The sequence below is a fragment of the Scaptodrosophila lebanonensis genome, unplaced genomic scaffold, assembly GCF_003285725.1.
Source record: "Scaptodrosophila lebanonensis strain 11010-0011.00,11010-0021.00 unplaced genomic scaffold, SlebRS2 tig00000024-arrow-pilon, whole genome shotgun sequence".
Lineage (NCBI taxonomy): Eukaryota > Metazoa > Arthropoda > Insecta > Diptera > Drosophilidae > Scaptodrosophila > Scaptodrosophila lebanonensis.
In genome coordinates, this window is record NW_022060538.1 from 2570211 (window position 1) to 2586474 (window position 16264).

Consider the following 16264-nt stretch of genomic DNA (forward strand, 5'->3'; position numbering starts at 1 on the left):
TACCTGGGCACCAACGGTCTTGTCACTGGTGGTGAAACTGATGCGAGCAGTTTGACCCGTTGATATATAATGCCATTGCTCGATTGGTGGTTTCTCGCCACACAACTCCAATGGCGGTTGATCGGAATCGACGTTTACCCATAGGCGCAGCACAGCAGCTGGGCAGCCGCGATCTATAAATAATATTAGAAAAAACGATGCGGTACAGTCCGTTTTGGGGACGTTGGATTGTTATCGTTGTCCACTCACTTGCCGGATCACCCTCTAAAGCGAATTGCTCAAAATTAATGGATAACTTGTATCCTGGACGCGCAGTCATCACCCAATTGCAGGCCATCGAGGCCATGCCACGACCTGGTGCCTTGTAGCCTGAAGGGTAGTTGGGTGATGTGATGATGCCCGAGTCTTCGTTGCTGAAGTTGCCACCGCAGTCGCCTACATCGGACTTGGCTGATTCGAAGAAGTAACGCGCCTTAAAGCCGCTCGCCACATTCTCCTGGTCTGTGTGCAGTGTGATGCGCAGACCAACCGCTCCACGTGGGCTTTCGACGGGTCCGGGGGCTGTCAGACCACAATAGCGGCCTAGTAGGCGATCATTGTTGTCCCGGTAGACAACGTACATTTCCAGCCAGTCCTCGAAACAGGCACCGGAGCTAAAAGTAAACAATACCCAATCATCCAAATCCATATGTTGAGGAGTGGAGGTTTAAGGGACCTACCCATAGGCACCCGCTGTGGCATTCGCATTGTTGTCTGCCTTAATCTTAAAGTGATCAAAGACTATGGTCACCTGCTCATTGGCCTCGGCCAAAAACAAATAGGAACAATTCGTTTCTGACGGATAGTTGGAGGGATAGCGAGGACTGTTCAATTCTCCGCGCTTCTTTGAGCTGCTCACGTACGTGAAGCTGCAGGTGCCGTCGGGGGCGGCAGTGCCAGGTATTTTGTACTCGGTTTCGAAGGTGTATTTGCCTTTAAAACCACGACCCTGCAGCTCACCAGAGCTGAAGACCATGGCTAGACGTGGACCTTCGCTTATAACACGCTGCGTTTCATTGCCACACAGCTCGTAATCAAACTTGTCATAGGCATCGGCAGTCTCCTGACCCTTCAGATATATCTTCAGGTAACCATCCGTGCAATTAGATCTAGAGGTTAAGTAAATTAGTAGAGTAAATTCGATTTCTCTAAAATGAATTATCATTCTTTTAATACACATACTCGCTCTTGTCCTTGTGCTCCACTTTTGGAATATTGAATGCATTAAACTCGAGACGTACACGCTCCAGATGCTGAGCATCCTGCATGCCATAGATGAAATATCTGCAGTTGGGGGAAATACAGCATTATGGCAGATATTTGTGGAAGACTCCCGAACTCGTTTCAGATAGAAAAGCACTTACCTACACACAGTTTTTGGTATATATGGATAGGGATAGTTGGGTGAGAGCACATAGCCAGTTGATTCCTTTTTCGATAAAATCTTTTGATCACATTCTGAGCCACGTATGTGAATGCCATCGTTTTCACCTGTTTCCGCATGATTCGTGGTTATTTTTTGTTGCATTTTTGGTTTTGCGAGTATTGCGGGGTTAGTAGAAATTTTAGAAATAGGTGAAAGAGTTTATGTAGAATCGAGTAGATAGAAAGGGAATGAGATTTCGTTGAGGTATGATACGAATATTGTTGACTCTCTATCTTTAAAGTTAATATTATATAGTGATACCTTTTAATAGTATTTGCTTTAAAGATAGTTTGTCACAATATATTGGTAAATAAATCTTAAATCAGTGTTATTTAGTGTTTGCTTTAAAGATTAAGTAAATGTAAATCATCTTATGAGTGTTGGAAAGAAAGTTTGGTAAAGAATTGGGCGGGGGAACATCAAAAATGCATCAAAAATTAATAAAGCAGAAAACACAACTTCTTTGAATGGATCAAGCACATACTGTGAGCTGTAAAATGTGTGTGTGTGTATGAGTGTTGGAGTTTTTTTGCGCCGCTGAGCTAGCATCAAGAACACTTGCTATACAAAAAGTAGACACTACACTTTCCGTAGCATACTTTTGTGCGTCAAGTGCCAACAATTAGGGCTCATCTCAGCGACGGAAAATGCTCGGTTCGATTAGGCTCAGAATCAACTGAAAAAATGTTATGTAGAGATATTGTTTAAGATATTTGCATACTTACGTATAAAATCTAATTTAACAAAACTCTCGCTAAATTCATAAATTCCTTTAAAGCCACGATTTTGTGTGTTTGCGGTGCGCGGTAACGTATAAAAATGAACAAAAAGGCTCGACTCGCTCGAATACAAAACTAAGTTTCTTTGCTGTCCGCAATATGTACCGATTAATGCTGACGAATTATCTGGACCATCGTACACTTTGACATAGTCAAATGGGCAGCTAAATGTGGTAGTTGTTGTTCAAGTTGTTTAGTTGAAAGATCAATAATAATTTTGTTGGTGGCGAATAAGTGAGTAGTAGAGAGAAATTTTATAGAGATCAGAAATAGTTGATTATGAGTGTGTGTGAGTGATAGCTGCGAATCAAACCAAATCGTAGGCACAATTCGGTTTGATAATGACATCGTTTCTTGTTTTTTATGTGTAGAATTGTACAGCATTAGAGGTACTCACTGTGGTCCACCAAAAAACAGATCAAAATCACGAAATTCTAATCTAACTCTTTGATTCGATTCACCAAGAAATTGATATGTGCATGACATATCCTTCGGATAGGCACCTGGATAGGTTGGCGATATGAGGGCGCCAGTTTTATTGATACTCATGCTAGGCGTTATCGTGTAGGAACATGGCGACCCGGCAATAGGTATACCAATTTCATATTCCGCTAAATAGATGGTAGTAGCAAGTCATACAATTAACAAGTAATATATATACGAACATATGTGGAATTGTATAATTCGTGTAGGCTAGTCGGCTCAAAATTAGGAGCTGTGTACTCACATGCATTTATAAACCTAAATGTGCCTTCGAAGAGGTCCGGCATCGAGACATTTTTATTGGTAAAAAACGAAATGGCGACTGCGCGATACATGGAGATTCGGCGGCGAGGCGGTATTGTGCCACAGTAGCGACCACCAAATGGTGAGTTGATCAGTTCCGCTGGTTCGGATGATTGCACCTCCGAGTAAATATCCATGTACTCATGAACACAACTGCAATGGACCACATGAATTACAACTTGAAATACCCAATGATGGAACTAATGTGCATACATACCTTGGTAATTCACCGACGGCCGAACCGCTAAATAAATGCACGAAAGAGTATTAAGAGTAAGTAAGAAAGCAGTTAAATAAATTATGTATTTGCAAATGCCTGACCATGGTCTGGAACTGGTTTAACTTACTCTGGTGGACTTCCTCTTAAATTAAATGTTTTAAAAACTACTTCAACGCGCTGGCCAGGTCCTGCTAGGAAAGTGTAGAGACATTGTCGCGAATGATTGCGATGGTTGTGCAGCAAGGGCGCCGAGAAGCTGCCGTTCTGAGGCCCACCGATACGCGAGACAAAAGTTTGATCGCACTCTGCGAATAAGAAATAGACCGAGATTCAATGGGTTGCGGCTTCGCTCGAGTATGCTGTTTACACATAGACACACACACATATAACAATGGATACAATACAAAATACATTCAAGGAACGTTGCAGAGGAACAAGAGTTAAATAGTTAGCATAGCAGCCATTGCTGTTTGATTGTGGGATATGTACGAGTACTCGTGTGTTTGTGGGTGAGCGGGCGAGGGGGCGGGGGGTTGGTCGTGTATTGGTTGCTGTTGTTCTTTTTGTTGTTGTTGGTGTGGGTGTTGAAACAACTAGAAAGCATTTCAATGTCAGCTAGTAGGGTATTCACAGTCAGTCGATTCCAAATGGTAGTCTCATATATCTCACAGCCAATATTTATATTCGCATCAAAAGAATACCAATTTTTTTTAGGTTCATTTCATCTTTAAGATATTGTTTTGAGAATTGAAATATCATCAACTCACTGTGAATACCCTTTATGTATTTTAAATTAAACTACGTTTAGGCACTAAAACGCAACTGTTAACTACGGGCGCGCATTGCCAAACTCGATCTACACACGCACACACACACACATCGAGAGGTGAGAGGCGAGAAAAGCACATGATAGTGGCGCCACCTACTTGGCGATTTTGTTGGCCGTGCGGGCGCTTCCAAGTACGCAACCACCGGCTGCATCCAAGGCTCACTCTCAATGCTAAGCGACTTCAATAGCGCAGCGTCGGCCGTGGACGCCACTGCCAGAGCACATGCGGCGAGAGACAAATACATAAGGTATATATATATGACGTTAATGATTTCGATCTGTCCGGGTGGTTTTTCTTTTTAATCGTATTTAAGTCAACGCTTGACACCTAACATGGAAAAACGCTCTGGTTCTGTTTATGACAGGCTGTCTGTCCGTCTATTACACATGACTAGAAGAACAACTACAACATGCGATTTCCATAAACAAATTAACACATCTAAAAAGGAAACTGCTGTAGCACTTACGCGCACACACACCTACGTACAAACTCACACACACATACATACAATCTGCTCACATATCGTTACGTTACGATAAGACAAACACCCACGCATTGAATTGATTACAATGGGAGGTATGCTGGAATTCCTGCTGCAATGTCGTGTGTTTATGCGCGCGGAAATTGTGAAAAGCTTTTCCGTTGCTACGATTTGCTTTGAACACACACACACTGCAACACACTCACACACTCACAGGCTAACATGTGCATGCTCAGTTGCACTTACAGATTCCAATGCCTGCCACGCACTTTTAAATTCAATTGCTTCCTTGACTAATACAATCTCGTTCTCTTCGACCTGAATTCGTGCGACTTTAATTTGCGTTAAGGTTTAGTCCTTTTCGCTTTTTGGCTTGCGACTGAACCCCCAACTTCTCCTGGTCGCCCAGCTTCATTACGTTTCATCATAATTTTTGTGTCGTCTTCATTTACGGCATTTACATTCAACTCTAACCGCTTGTTTGTGGTCTGGGCTTCTAATTAAATTCAATTTTGGGCACATTATAAATGAACAGCACATTTCTGGCATGTTTGATGTATTTAACTAGCGGTTTGCTTTGTGCCCGGTTCCTAGTTAGTTAGTTGTTGGCTCGTTGCTTTTTGTTTGGCTTCCTTTTCTTTAGGAAAGTGCTAATTGTAAGGCAGCAAATTATGTGAATGGGGGAGGCTCGAAAATGTTGGATATTATAAGTTGTAAAGTTTCTATAAATATCCGACTCTTTCTAAACAAAATTTGAATTTGGAGGACCAATCACTAGATTGTTTTTCAGGAACTTCAATTGTGCGTTTTAATTATGCTAGTCCATGAATATCAGATGTTAGATTTAATTGGGCGTACATTTTTCTATACCCTGTACCGTCAGAGTGAAAGACTATTATAAAATTGTTCAGTTTTTGTTACAGCCAGGAGGAGGCTTGGTAGACCAGAAGCTCTTGCTTTTATAGTATTGCTCCATTGATTGAACTCTGCACACTCGATGCAGTTGTAAAATAATTAATAAATGTATGTACTACTTATTTATAAGTAGTTGCTACGTATTGTTGGATTCATTATTTGTAATTAATTTTAATTGATTGATTTGAAGTGGGTCGAGAGTTTTAAACAGTTGGTCGGTCACAACTGTAGCATTCCATACTTGTTTATTATTATTTTCAACGGATAGTCCATCTTCAATCCATTTATAATCAAGGATCTCTTTAATTAGTTTTAAGTTATCCTGATACCTTGTCAGATAGAAAATCAATTGGCCTGAAGTTTCATACGGCTCTATAAGCTACATTGATGCTCATAAGTATATTGATGATTATATATTATATTATTAATGAGTCTTTCTAGATTGGTTTGGCTGTCTACAATTACAGAAACAGACACCTCAAATATTAGGTTTGTTTTTTTTTTCATCCAATTTAATACTGAATACTGTCCACAATTCCGGAACTATTCTAGTCATGTTTTGCTAATGTAGTCCGAATCTAAGATCATTAAGTAGCCAGACAATCGTATTGGCTCTTGGTAGACCCATGATCAAAAAGTGAAACGGAAACCATATTGTTTATATTATGCAACAATTTTAGACTGCTACTCGTCTGCCCGTCCTTCTTCAATACCTACATATTCTTCGCACATTTTAAAAACTATCGTATTGAAAATATGTGATATCAAAAAGCGAACATGTAAACAATGTGATTTACATGGTTTTTTTGTCTGAAAAAGTGTTCCTATAAAGTGGATCCAAATTGCATCTTTTTAGTATCAATGATATGGAAAATAGTTAACTAGATAGTATGGACGCATTTATAGATAATGTAGCTCTTAAATTGAGATTTATTATTGATGTGCTAAGAGATTTTAAGTTGAGATTTGTCTAACCATGTGTAAATATTTTCGACGGCTCCCAAGGTTTGCGGTTTATGTGTGTTTAGGATTTATTTTGTATTTTTATTTTAATTGCTTGTAGTTTTGATGCCATTTTATGTCTGCTTATACGTTCTGACATTGAAAATTAATTTTATTTTGATAATATAATGCTCATCCTTTGGAAGCACACGAGTACTGAGCTTTATATAGTTTTCTGCACGTAGTCGACAAAACTGCAAACAAATGCCACATGGAAACTTTGCTCATTAAAATGTGAGAAATGCTCGGAAAAAAGGAACACGATAAACACGACGATGGGTTTGTGGCAATGTCAACTGTAGAGGCAACAACACCAACCTGGCGTCGGAAGTGTCTACACTATTCCCCGGCCGCGGCCCCAACCATCGCCCACCTCCTCCCTTGCAGAGACAATGCGCACTAAAGTGTCAATAAATTTAATGCAGACGCCATTTGCATTGTCATATAAATGCATAAATATACTATGTACGAGTATATATATACAAGTATTTGTTGTTTGTGCTGTTCGTTGGCATTTTATTTAGTGGCCGCACAGCACGTCATTATGTTAATTTACGCCTATTGTGTGTCGGCACAGTCTCAAAATGGCGCACTTTACAGCTGTGCGAATAATGCACAACTACAAAATGCAGTTTTAATTATATGTGAAATGTAAAATGTGAAATGAACCTAAACGGACAAACCGCAAAATGACAAAAACAATCAGAGTACGACGACTGTCGACTGTAATTTGTTCCCATACAATACAAGTATACTCGCAATTCTGTCTACGATTATACATTTAACTGCAGCTAAATAATGTATTAAATGTACGTTTGTACATATATGTTTATGATAGCGTATTAAACATGTTTTATGTCAACACAACTTAAGCCACGCAACCGCAATTGTGCTTGTTGTTTGGCAAATAGTGCCCCCGGGGATGTGTGTGCTTAAATGCTCTGAATTCCAACCCACAACACTTAAGCGAAGGCTCAAAAGAGGCACATAATAATACTAATAAACGCACACATACACCCCCACATGCACACCAACTTCTCGGCAATTATTCATTGCAGCCACCGGACATATAACTAAAAGTTTCAAAACAACTAGCTCTCTAAATGGTTGTTAAAATGACATTGTTTTTAAAGACTTGTTTTGCGTGATTGAATTGAATTTTATTATTATTATCTTATTGAATTTCTAAAAATGTTAGCCAAAGATCTCAGGCACACAAATCCTTGGCAATACTGTGGCATGTGATTTCAAATTGCGTTTATTGATTGATTAGTGTGATTATTTTCTTTCCAAAAGTTAATATTACACTCTCAAAATTTGTGTACACAATTTTTGTATGTTTTGTGATTTAAGCATGCAGCAGAAGTAATTAAAGATTTTAAATAAATTCTACAATAATTCTGAAAATTAATTAAATTAATTCAATGTTTGATGTTTTCTTTTCGAGCATAGCTTTAAAGGCTCTTCGACTAAAAAGTGTAGGCAGTTGTCGTCACATGAAAATGTTAATGAAGATTTATCAAATTCCCTATGAAAAAGGCTGGAACAAAACCAACTTGAGTTTTATTTTTGATAAAAAAAATAATCAATATTTTGTAGTTTTTAAAATATTACTTATAATGATTACATTCCCTGATTTAAAGCTCTCATAAATGAAGTTGTATACCGCAGAATAAATCACTGCAACTCTCCCTTCTCTTTAATCAAAGGAGTTTTTAAAACCATACCATATAAGCAAATAATTAAAACAAATATTTTGTCGGTCTAAGCCAATTCAACAATCATTTCATTCCCGTTTATTGTTCCAATTAACGATCTGTTAATTAATGCATAATTAGACAAATTATTCATGGGTCAGTAGCGTTGTCGAACACAAAGGACACTGATGTAGGTTTCTATGTACTAAAACCAATACTAAATGATTTGGTTGAAGCTTGGTTAAGTTTATTCAAAATTAATAAAATCCTAAATGTGAGATATAAATTCCCATTAAATGCCTACACTTGTAATTAAATGAATTTATCTGCAATTACATTGGAATATGATGCCTGAGATCATTAGGGCTGGTTAGTCGACTTTGGAAGCTATCGTCGCCTGTGTCGATTTTCTGCAGGACGACTTATCTGTCTCTTCTTCGCTGACTGCTCTGTTGGTGGGCAGACAACTTTCTGCCCCGGTTTGGCCTGTGTTTGCTACTCGAGCGCACACTTCTTGAAAATTTAATGGGCGTCATTGCTGTTGGCACTTACAAGCCCGCCTGCTGCTCCCCAGTGCCACAACGCCACAATGCCACCATTGGCACCACAGACACCGCAACCGCCTCACTCGAACAACTCATGTTACAGACAATTTGCGTAAAATTTACAAGTGATGCCGTTTCCCAAATAACAGGCACCTTATGTTGTATTTACGGTGGGTGCCTGCCAAACAGATGCCGCTACAGTGTTGTTGTTGCTCGTTTGATATAACCACAGTCTCTGACGAAAGCGGCGCAGCGGCAATTAAAGTGGATTTTCATGAAAATGAGTTTTCCTAATAGTTTATTTAGGCAAAATAAAATCATGGCGGAAGAGCACGTTGATTAAGACCGACTAGAGAATGGCAGAAGGTAATACCTGAAAACGTTTCGTCCTGACAAGCATCTGCCAGGGTGGAAGATAAAAATCTTAGCACCAATTTGTCGTTAGTGCTAGACGAGGTCGTTATTGCTGTTCCTGTTCTTGCCTGGATACAACTATCTTGTAGATGTGGCGCAGAAACATGATTATGCATATTATATTAAGTGTCACGTGTTGGTGGATAGTCGAGCCAAAACATCTCCCAGTTATTGCCAATTAGCTTGGTAATTCAAATTTAATGCATACGAGTATATGTATATAGTATATACAAGTACAACGTTAATTAATCTCCGCTATTAATTAAATCTTGAGCAGAAGCGATTTTCAATTATGAGCATCCTAAGCAGTAATATAAATCAAATTTCACTTTCCTGCACATTTTTAATTAATAATCTTGGCGAAAAATATCAAGTTTGTACTCGTAATTGCGTGTGCAGCATGTTGAGCTGGCTTAAGCGCATCGTGCTTATTACATTCAATTAATGTCCTTTAATGCGCTAAAGAGCAGGCTGTGAGCAGGCTAAAGAACTGGCAGCAGAAATCGTCGCGCCTGCTGTTGTTTGTTCCACAAATTCCCACTATGCTAATTTGTTTGCTGTACACGCAGCACCCAGTAGCGGAAGCTCAAAGCCATCCAAAACTTGCGAAATGTCGCAGTCAACGAGACAACAGCAAAACTCTCAGGCCAACCTACTTACAAAACCAACAAAGATGATTGGCCAGATGGACAAAGATGGCAGATGCATATATACATATATATATCTACTTTTGAAGTTTGTGAATATTTATACATTTCAACAATCTGATTTCTCTTTTCCAATGGTGAAAATTTTATGATAGCGCCAATTGTGCGTTGGAAATTGGCACTCGAAGCGTGGCAAAGTTTTTACGTTTGACTACCCCTGAACAACTTTTTCTTTTTCTTTTATTTTCTTTTCTTGGATAAGTATAAGTACGAGTATTTATTTAAATTGATGCGTTAACTACTCACGGTGTTCCATGGCATGTGGCAACGTACCTGCAAAGAGATGGCAAGTCAATATAAATTAATGGTTGCTGTGAGGGTCGGATTAAAGTAAATGGTAAATAGCATTGAATGGCAATGCTTGGGTAGCAATTAAGAGTGAAGACTGTCCAGTACACACATACACACACACACAGAAATCCGTCGTGACTCAAGCTGACACAATAATACAAAAGCATTGGGATGAGGACACTCTCATAACAACGCACAAAGCGGCGACAGCGGAGGACGAAAAAGACGGCACTGACTTGAGTATCAGGCGCTTGCCTTCTTACTATACTATATGAGAACGAGTATTGAAAAGCGATTTCAAAGATACAATACAAGTATATATCATTAAAGGCAGGCAGCGCCAACGAGCTGTCGGGCCGGATGGACGGGCAGGCATACATCATTGTAATGAGCAAGCTGCCATCGCTGTCGGCACAGCACAAACACAAAAGGCTTTCGACTTGAACTCTCGGCAGCGGCACTTACTATATACTCGTATCACAGCGCTATATGTATGCTGATAATGGCACGTCTCCAAGTGGCCCGGCCCGCTATTATTAATGCTATTAGGGGGTGGCCAACAGGCGACGTCTACGCTGAATCGTTTGAGCCCCGTGACCATGGCGAAAGCCTGCAGCAACAAGGCGCAACCACTGCCGCATGATGAAGCAACAACAAAGAAGCAACACAAGCTCAATAAGCGTTGTATTATGCAGTCTAGTCAGCTGTCTGCGTGCCAGTTTTCCAGCCTGTTTGCCTGCCTACCTCCCGATATGTAAGTATATTAGAGCTCTGCATCTAGAAAGCAAGGAAGTGTTGACAAGCTATAAACTAATGTTCAGTTCCTCACTGCAATAGCCTCATATCATCAAGAATACAAACAAACTTGGCCTAGAATAATCTGGTTTCATGCGATCATACATATACAAGTACGATGTCTTCTTCTGTGTGTTACATAAACTATTATACCCTCTGTCTTATTTGAGAAGACGGTATAAAAAATCTAGATATTTGATCAATATATGAGAATGAAATATAAAATATTTTAGCAATTTGATTAGTCCGAAATAATGTCGATGGTTAAGCAATTTTAGCCACCAATAAGGGATATGCTTGCATTATTTTTCTATTTTATATTTTGGGCAATCATTCAACCACACTTGTATTCTTTCCGATTTCTGTTTAACTTTTTGGTTAAACATTTTATTGGGGAACGACGTTAGATGCTTGTCCTTTGGCTGCTATATAAACTTTAAAAGGATATGACCCATTGCTCTGTCTATCTGAACGTTTCGATTTGATTTATAAAGAAGTATTAACTGATATCAATTAATTACAGTTTGTTATGAAAGATGTTCTATTTTTCGCAAGATGGTATATTTTTCGAATGTCAGGACTAAGTGGAGTGTGTTAAAGATTGATTTGAGGTCGAGCCCATCTCTAATATGTTTGAATGCTTGTGTGATTGTTTCCATATGGGAGCACATCATGTTGCATGCTGCTAATCAATCACTGCACACTCAGCCACATGCAACAACGAATCGCTGTGGCAACTGAGCTAACGGCGGCTTCTCTCCTCTTCCAGTAGCTGCTTTCAATGGGCAATTATTGATTGATGCCAAGTGCACATCAGCCATAAGTGTACGAGTATGTGTGTTGGTGTGTGCGTATCTGTGCATTTTAGACGCTTACTTGTCAGTGCCATTCTGAAGTAGCCTGCACTGCTGTAACCCTGATCTAGTGCCCTTTTAGTATTGGTGTGAATTTTTGTTTTATTGTTGCAGCATGCTGTCAATGTTAAGATTTCAGACATTGAAAAAGTTTGTTTTGGTAGCACAGCTTAAAGGCTTAATTTCATTTGGTTAAATGTGCGTATACATTGAACTATATAGAAATCGAACACGAAGTGAGTTTGGCATAACACTTCGTTCACTGATAAGTGCCAAATCACCTCAGCATATCATTATTGGATGTAAATGTTAGAGGGAAAGACCACCCATTGGCTCTTCGTTTACTTCACAATTATACTTCACGAAATTATATTCGACATATAATTAATAATTATGAAAAAGCCAGTGATCAGCGACTTTTCCTAAATCTTATTTCATAAAATATATATATTGATATTTGTTATATCTTCCCCTGCAGCAATTTTGAAATTAGATCCAATTATGCTTTATTCTTATATTCGAATAGAATTCCTTATATCCAAGCGCTACTCTGAGCTGAAATCTAAACAAATCTAAACAAAGAAATTGTCGTCCAATTTAAAATGTTAACCAAGTTTTTAAAAGGTACATAGGTACTTTTGTTGACGTACTTTTTCAATTGCATAAATTTACCTCAGACCTATGGAATATACTCGTAGTTGAACCAAAGTCCGCCACCGCTGCCAGCAGCGCATGGACAGGGATTAATTTTATCAGCTTTTAAGAGTCGGGCCCACTCCACTTTAGCATTATAGTACATTGTTGTTTGAAATAAGGCATTCGAGATTTGGTTCTAAGGATACGAATACTTATGCAAAAAAGCAATAAAGGGTCCTCAAATCGTGATATAGTAGTAGCTGGCACTACAGAAACTCTGAACGGTCCTTCCATCTCAATCGTAGTCAACTTGTACATATTAGCACAATTTATACAAATGTTGTTGTATTTATATATATAGTATGTACATACATAAGAGTAGATGGCCTTGTTTGAATTGGGTGGCAAAAGTTTACGAACTGGAATATGAAATGCTATTTCATTGGTTTCGTTTTATTCTATTCTATTCTCTTCTATTTTATTTATTCTTTACTCTGCATTTGACTGACTTGTGTCCTTGGCTTTTGTGGTGTAGGTTCTCGTTGCTTGTCTAAAGTTTTTGGGGATTTCTCTGCACTGGAAAAAAGTTTCTGTTTATTTGATTTGTGCTCAAATACGTTAAATTTACGATGATATACAAAATTCGGTCTTGTATTCAAGAAAATGGCATTTAGTTCTGTCTTCCTCATATATTTTATGTTCATGTGTCAACAACAACATTGGTGGCATTGAAATTTTCCTCATATGTAAACGTTTTAGTCATATTCCATGACGAACTTTTCCTTACTGTGCTTTCAGGCTATGGAATTGCTTCAAATAATGTTTTGGCCATGTGTTACACATTGCTTCTTCTTTTGATTTGTGTACCCTTCTGAGAAATCTGAGGGTATATTGTTTTTGTTGTTTTCATTTGTAGAACACCCATAGACAACATATTAAGGGTATGTTTCATAAAAAGAAAAAAATGATAAGAACAAAAATTATAATAAAAATAATTAAAGCTAAGGAGAATATAACAAAAAATGGAATTAAATTAGAAATAAATATGTAATAACTAGAGTATTAACTTAAAAGTAATTATCTGGTAACTGAGACGCTACAATAAATTTTGAAAAAAAAAAACAGAATGTAGTCGAAAGCCATGTATGACAACGAGCAAACAAAGGAACAACAAAAGGAATAAATGCTTTCTACTAAAAGATGAGATAGTACGGACTCAATACTTCGCGATCCATGACTTAGAATGAAACAAGTTTTTATTGTTAGGAACACAGTGCAGGGTATTTTGCTTCGACCCACACGAAGATAACACCTTAGTTCACAATTTATTTTCCTCAAATTATGGCTCAAGCCTACGTGTCAATCGCGCAACGACGGCATTAAATTATTTAAATGAGTCATGAAAATTACGTAGCTGAGAGTAAAGTGAGTCACGTGGTTTAGTCATAAACATACGTAGGTAGAAAAAAACAAAACAAGCATATTTTAATGCCGCATTGGACATTTCTCCAAAGTAAAACTATAAATTAAGGGAAGCATTTATAAGCATTTCTAAATGAGCCCGCTTCCTTCTGCTTTACATCTTGTAATAGCTTATATGTAGGGGGACGCACGTGTTTCAAATTTCTTTTAGTTTTATGCCAGACGTTGTATCACATACACACCCACACTCATACTTTCGGTAGTGTTTGTTGATAATTCAATAAAACTAAGAAAGGTCCTGGCCAAGATTTATGGGTTCTCTGAACCCACCGGAAAAATGTTGAAGGTTCATAAAACTTTATTTCAAAAGCTGAGCATGTGGCTTATTCAACGTCAGCCATATTTGAAATTCATCTGCCTGAGCTCATGGTGACATCAGAGCACGGCTATTCAGCCGTCTGCCATGTTTAAAGGCTTCAGTTAGACGCGTGTGCTTGATTTAAATTGTCAGCCATAATGAACACGGCCTGGTTCATAAATTGCCAACACTTATGCTCAATAAATGGTTGTAAATCTCTGTTATACCGCTGTTGAAACGAACTCGTAAACAAAACGCTGGGGAGACATTAAAATGGCGCCCGGACGCACAAAAGTAGGCAACAGACAAATGGCAAAAATGAAATATGCGTGCCGCAAATCTTTGTATCATTTTCGCGTTCGTGCTCGCCATCAAATACGGCGTAATTTCATTTAAAGAACGCAAACATTTGCTACACCAGCCAGCCACCGCTCACATTTGAGCACAAGGTTGTGCCAACATTTGCAATAGATGCTCAAACCAGTGCCGAACCCGGCAGAGTTCTCTGTTTCATGTTTTCGCGCACCCGAATTAAATTGATGAGCACCATTTGAGCAGCCCAGCCCAACTAGACAGCACAGTTGAGTCAGTTGCGGCAGCAAATTGATTAATTGACAGTTGACTCAGCAGCAATTGTCCAATACTACGACTATCTTTTGGATTAATTTGCTGGGGGCGTGCAATTTACGGAGTAGTAGGTGTCCATCCTGTCAGATGCTGCGTACTTATTCAGCATACAGCAATTGCAACGTAGCGTTCACAAAATGCTGTGAGATGTTTCTAAACAATCCTCTCCTTGAGGCAAGCCAGCAATAGATTTCATCTAGCGGCTGAGCTTTAGCTGGAACTTGTACCTCAAAGATTTCATTTCAAATTGCTATGCTGCCCCACTTTCATTTACAACACTATAAAAAGTAATTGCATGCAACTAGCAATTTGCATTTTTTATAATTCGAAGCATTGAGCAGATTTGTAAACGCAATCAGTGTACAGGTCTATTATTATGTTTTTATACTCTGTACATGAAATGTACAGAAGTATATATATTCTTGATCAGCATGACGAGACGAGTCGATCTAGCCCTGTCTGTCTGTCTGTCCGTCTGTCCGTCCGTATGAACACCTGGATCTCAGAGATTATAAGGGATAGAGACACCAAATTTTGCACAAAGATGCGTGATGTGTGTATACTATACGAGTTTGTTTTATTTTTTTGATTTTCCCCCCCACTTCCCCCCTATGGGGGTTTTCCCGATTTTCCATTCGTATAATCGCCTATATCTCGGAGACTATAAGACCTAGGAACACCAAATTTTAGTTCCAGGTGCCTTATGTGAATACACAGAAAATGTATATTTTGGAATTTCCCTCCCTCCCCCCTCTACACCGCAAATGGTAACTCCCGTAGTTCTTGGAATTTCGAACTAATTTTGGAAATACCCCCAGTTGGTTATTATGTGTCCGTATGCCAAGTTTCACTATGATAGACCGATTTAACGAGAATTTATAGCCATAAATATATTTGCTGCTGCAGCGCTGCTCAAGCGCTGCCCGCGGCTGTTGTTGATGTTGCTGTTTGGTTGACTGCGAAAATGCTTACACAGACACGAATAGATGCGCATAGGCATACATACACTCACACAGACGCAATTGCTATGTAAATGTGCAATTATAAACCCTTTACGTGAGTTCGAATACAGAGAGAGGTAAAATCGATCAAATTTTTTTTTTATTTTCTTAATTTTTTATACCCTGTACCCAAAGGGTACAAGGGTATATTAGTTTTGTGCGAGTGCACATGGAACACACAGAAGGAGGCTTGGTAGATCCCACAAAGTATATATATTCTTGATCAGCATGACAAGCCTTGTCGATATAGCCATGTCCGTCTGTCCGTCTGTCTGTCCGTCTGTCTGTCTGTATGAACGCAAGGATCTCCGAAAGTATAAGAGCTAGAATAACCAAACTTGGTATACAGATTCTCCTGAGACCAAGAAAGGACGAGTTTGTTAATTTTTTCTGATCCGCCCCCCCACTCCCCCCCTATTACTGATTTTCTATAACTCCC

At 38.9% G+C, this 16264-nt stretch overlaps 1 protein-coding gene across 6 annotated transcripts in view; it reads right to left on the reverse strand.

Annotated features, from left to right (window-relative positions):
* Positions 1 to 16264, reverse strand: part of LOC115620487 (tolloid-like protein 2) — a 77739-nt gene that overhangs the window by 5530 nt on the left and 55945 nt on the right. For all 6 annotated transcript variants that reach the window (XR_003995220.1, XR_003995219.1, XM_030513721.1 and 3 more), the window contains 10 exons: positions 3378 to 3555; positions 3248 to 3274; positions 2972 to 3183; positions 2642 to 2855; positions 2191 to 2408; positions 1404 to 1530; positions 1222 to 1323; positions 720 to 1148; positions 250 to 653; positions 4 to 173 (listed from right to left, as the gene is read on the reverse strand). Coding sequence is in view for 4 of the 6 variants with exons in the window: in XM_030513721.1 (XP_030369581.1) it covers positions 4 to 173; positions 250 to 653; positions 720 to 1148; positions 1222 to 1323; positions 1404 to 1530; positions 2191 to 2408; positions 2642 to 2855; positions 2972 to 3183; positions 3248 to 3274; positions 3378 to 3555 (2081 nt within the window). In the remaining 2 variants the exon portion in view is untranslated. The remainder of the gene's footprint in view (positions 1 to 3; positions 174 to 249; positions 654 to 719; positions 1149 to 1221; positions 1324 to 1403; positions 1531 to 2190; positions 2409 to 2641; positions 2856 to 2971; positions 3184 to 3247; positions 3275 to 3377; positions 3556 to 16264) is intronic.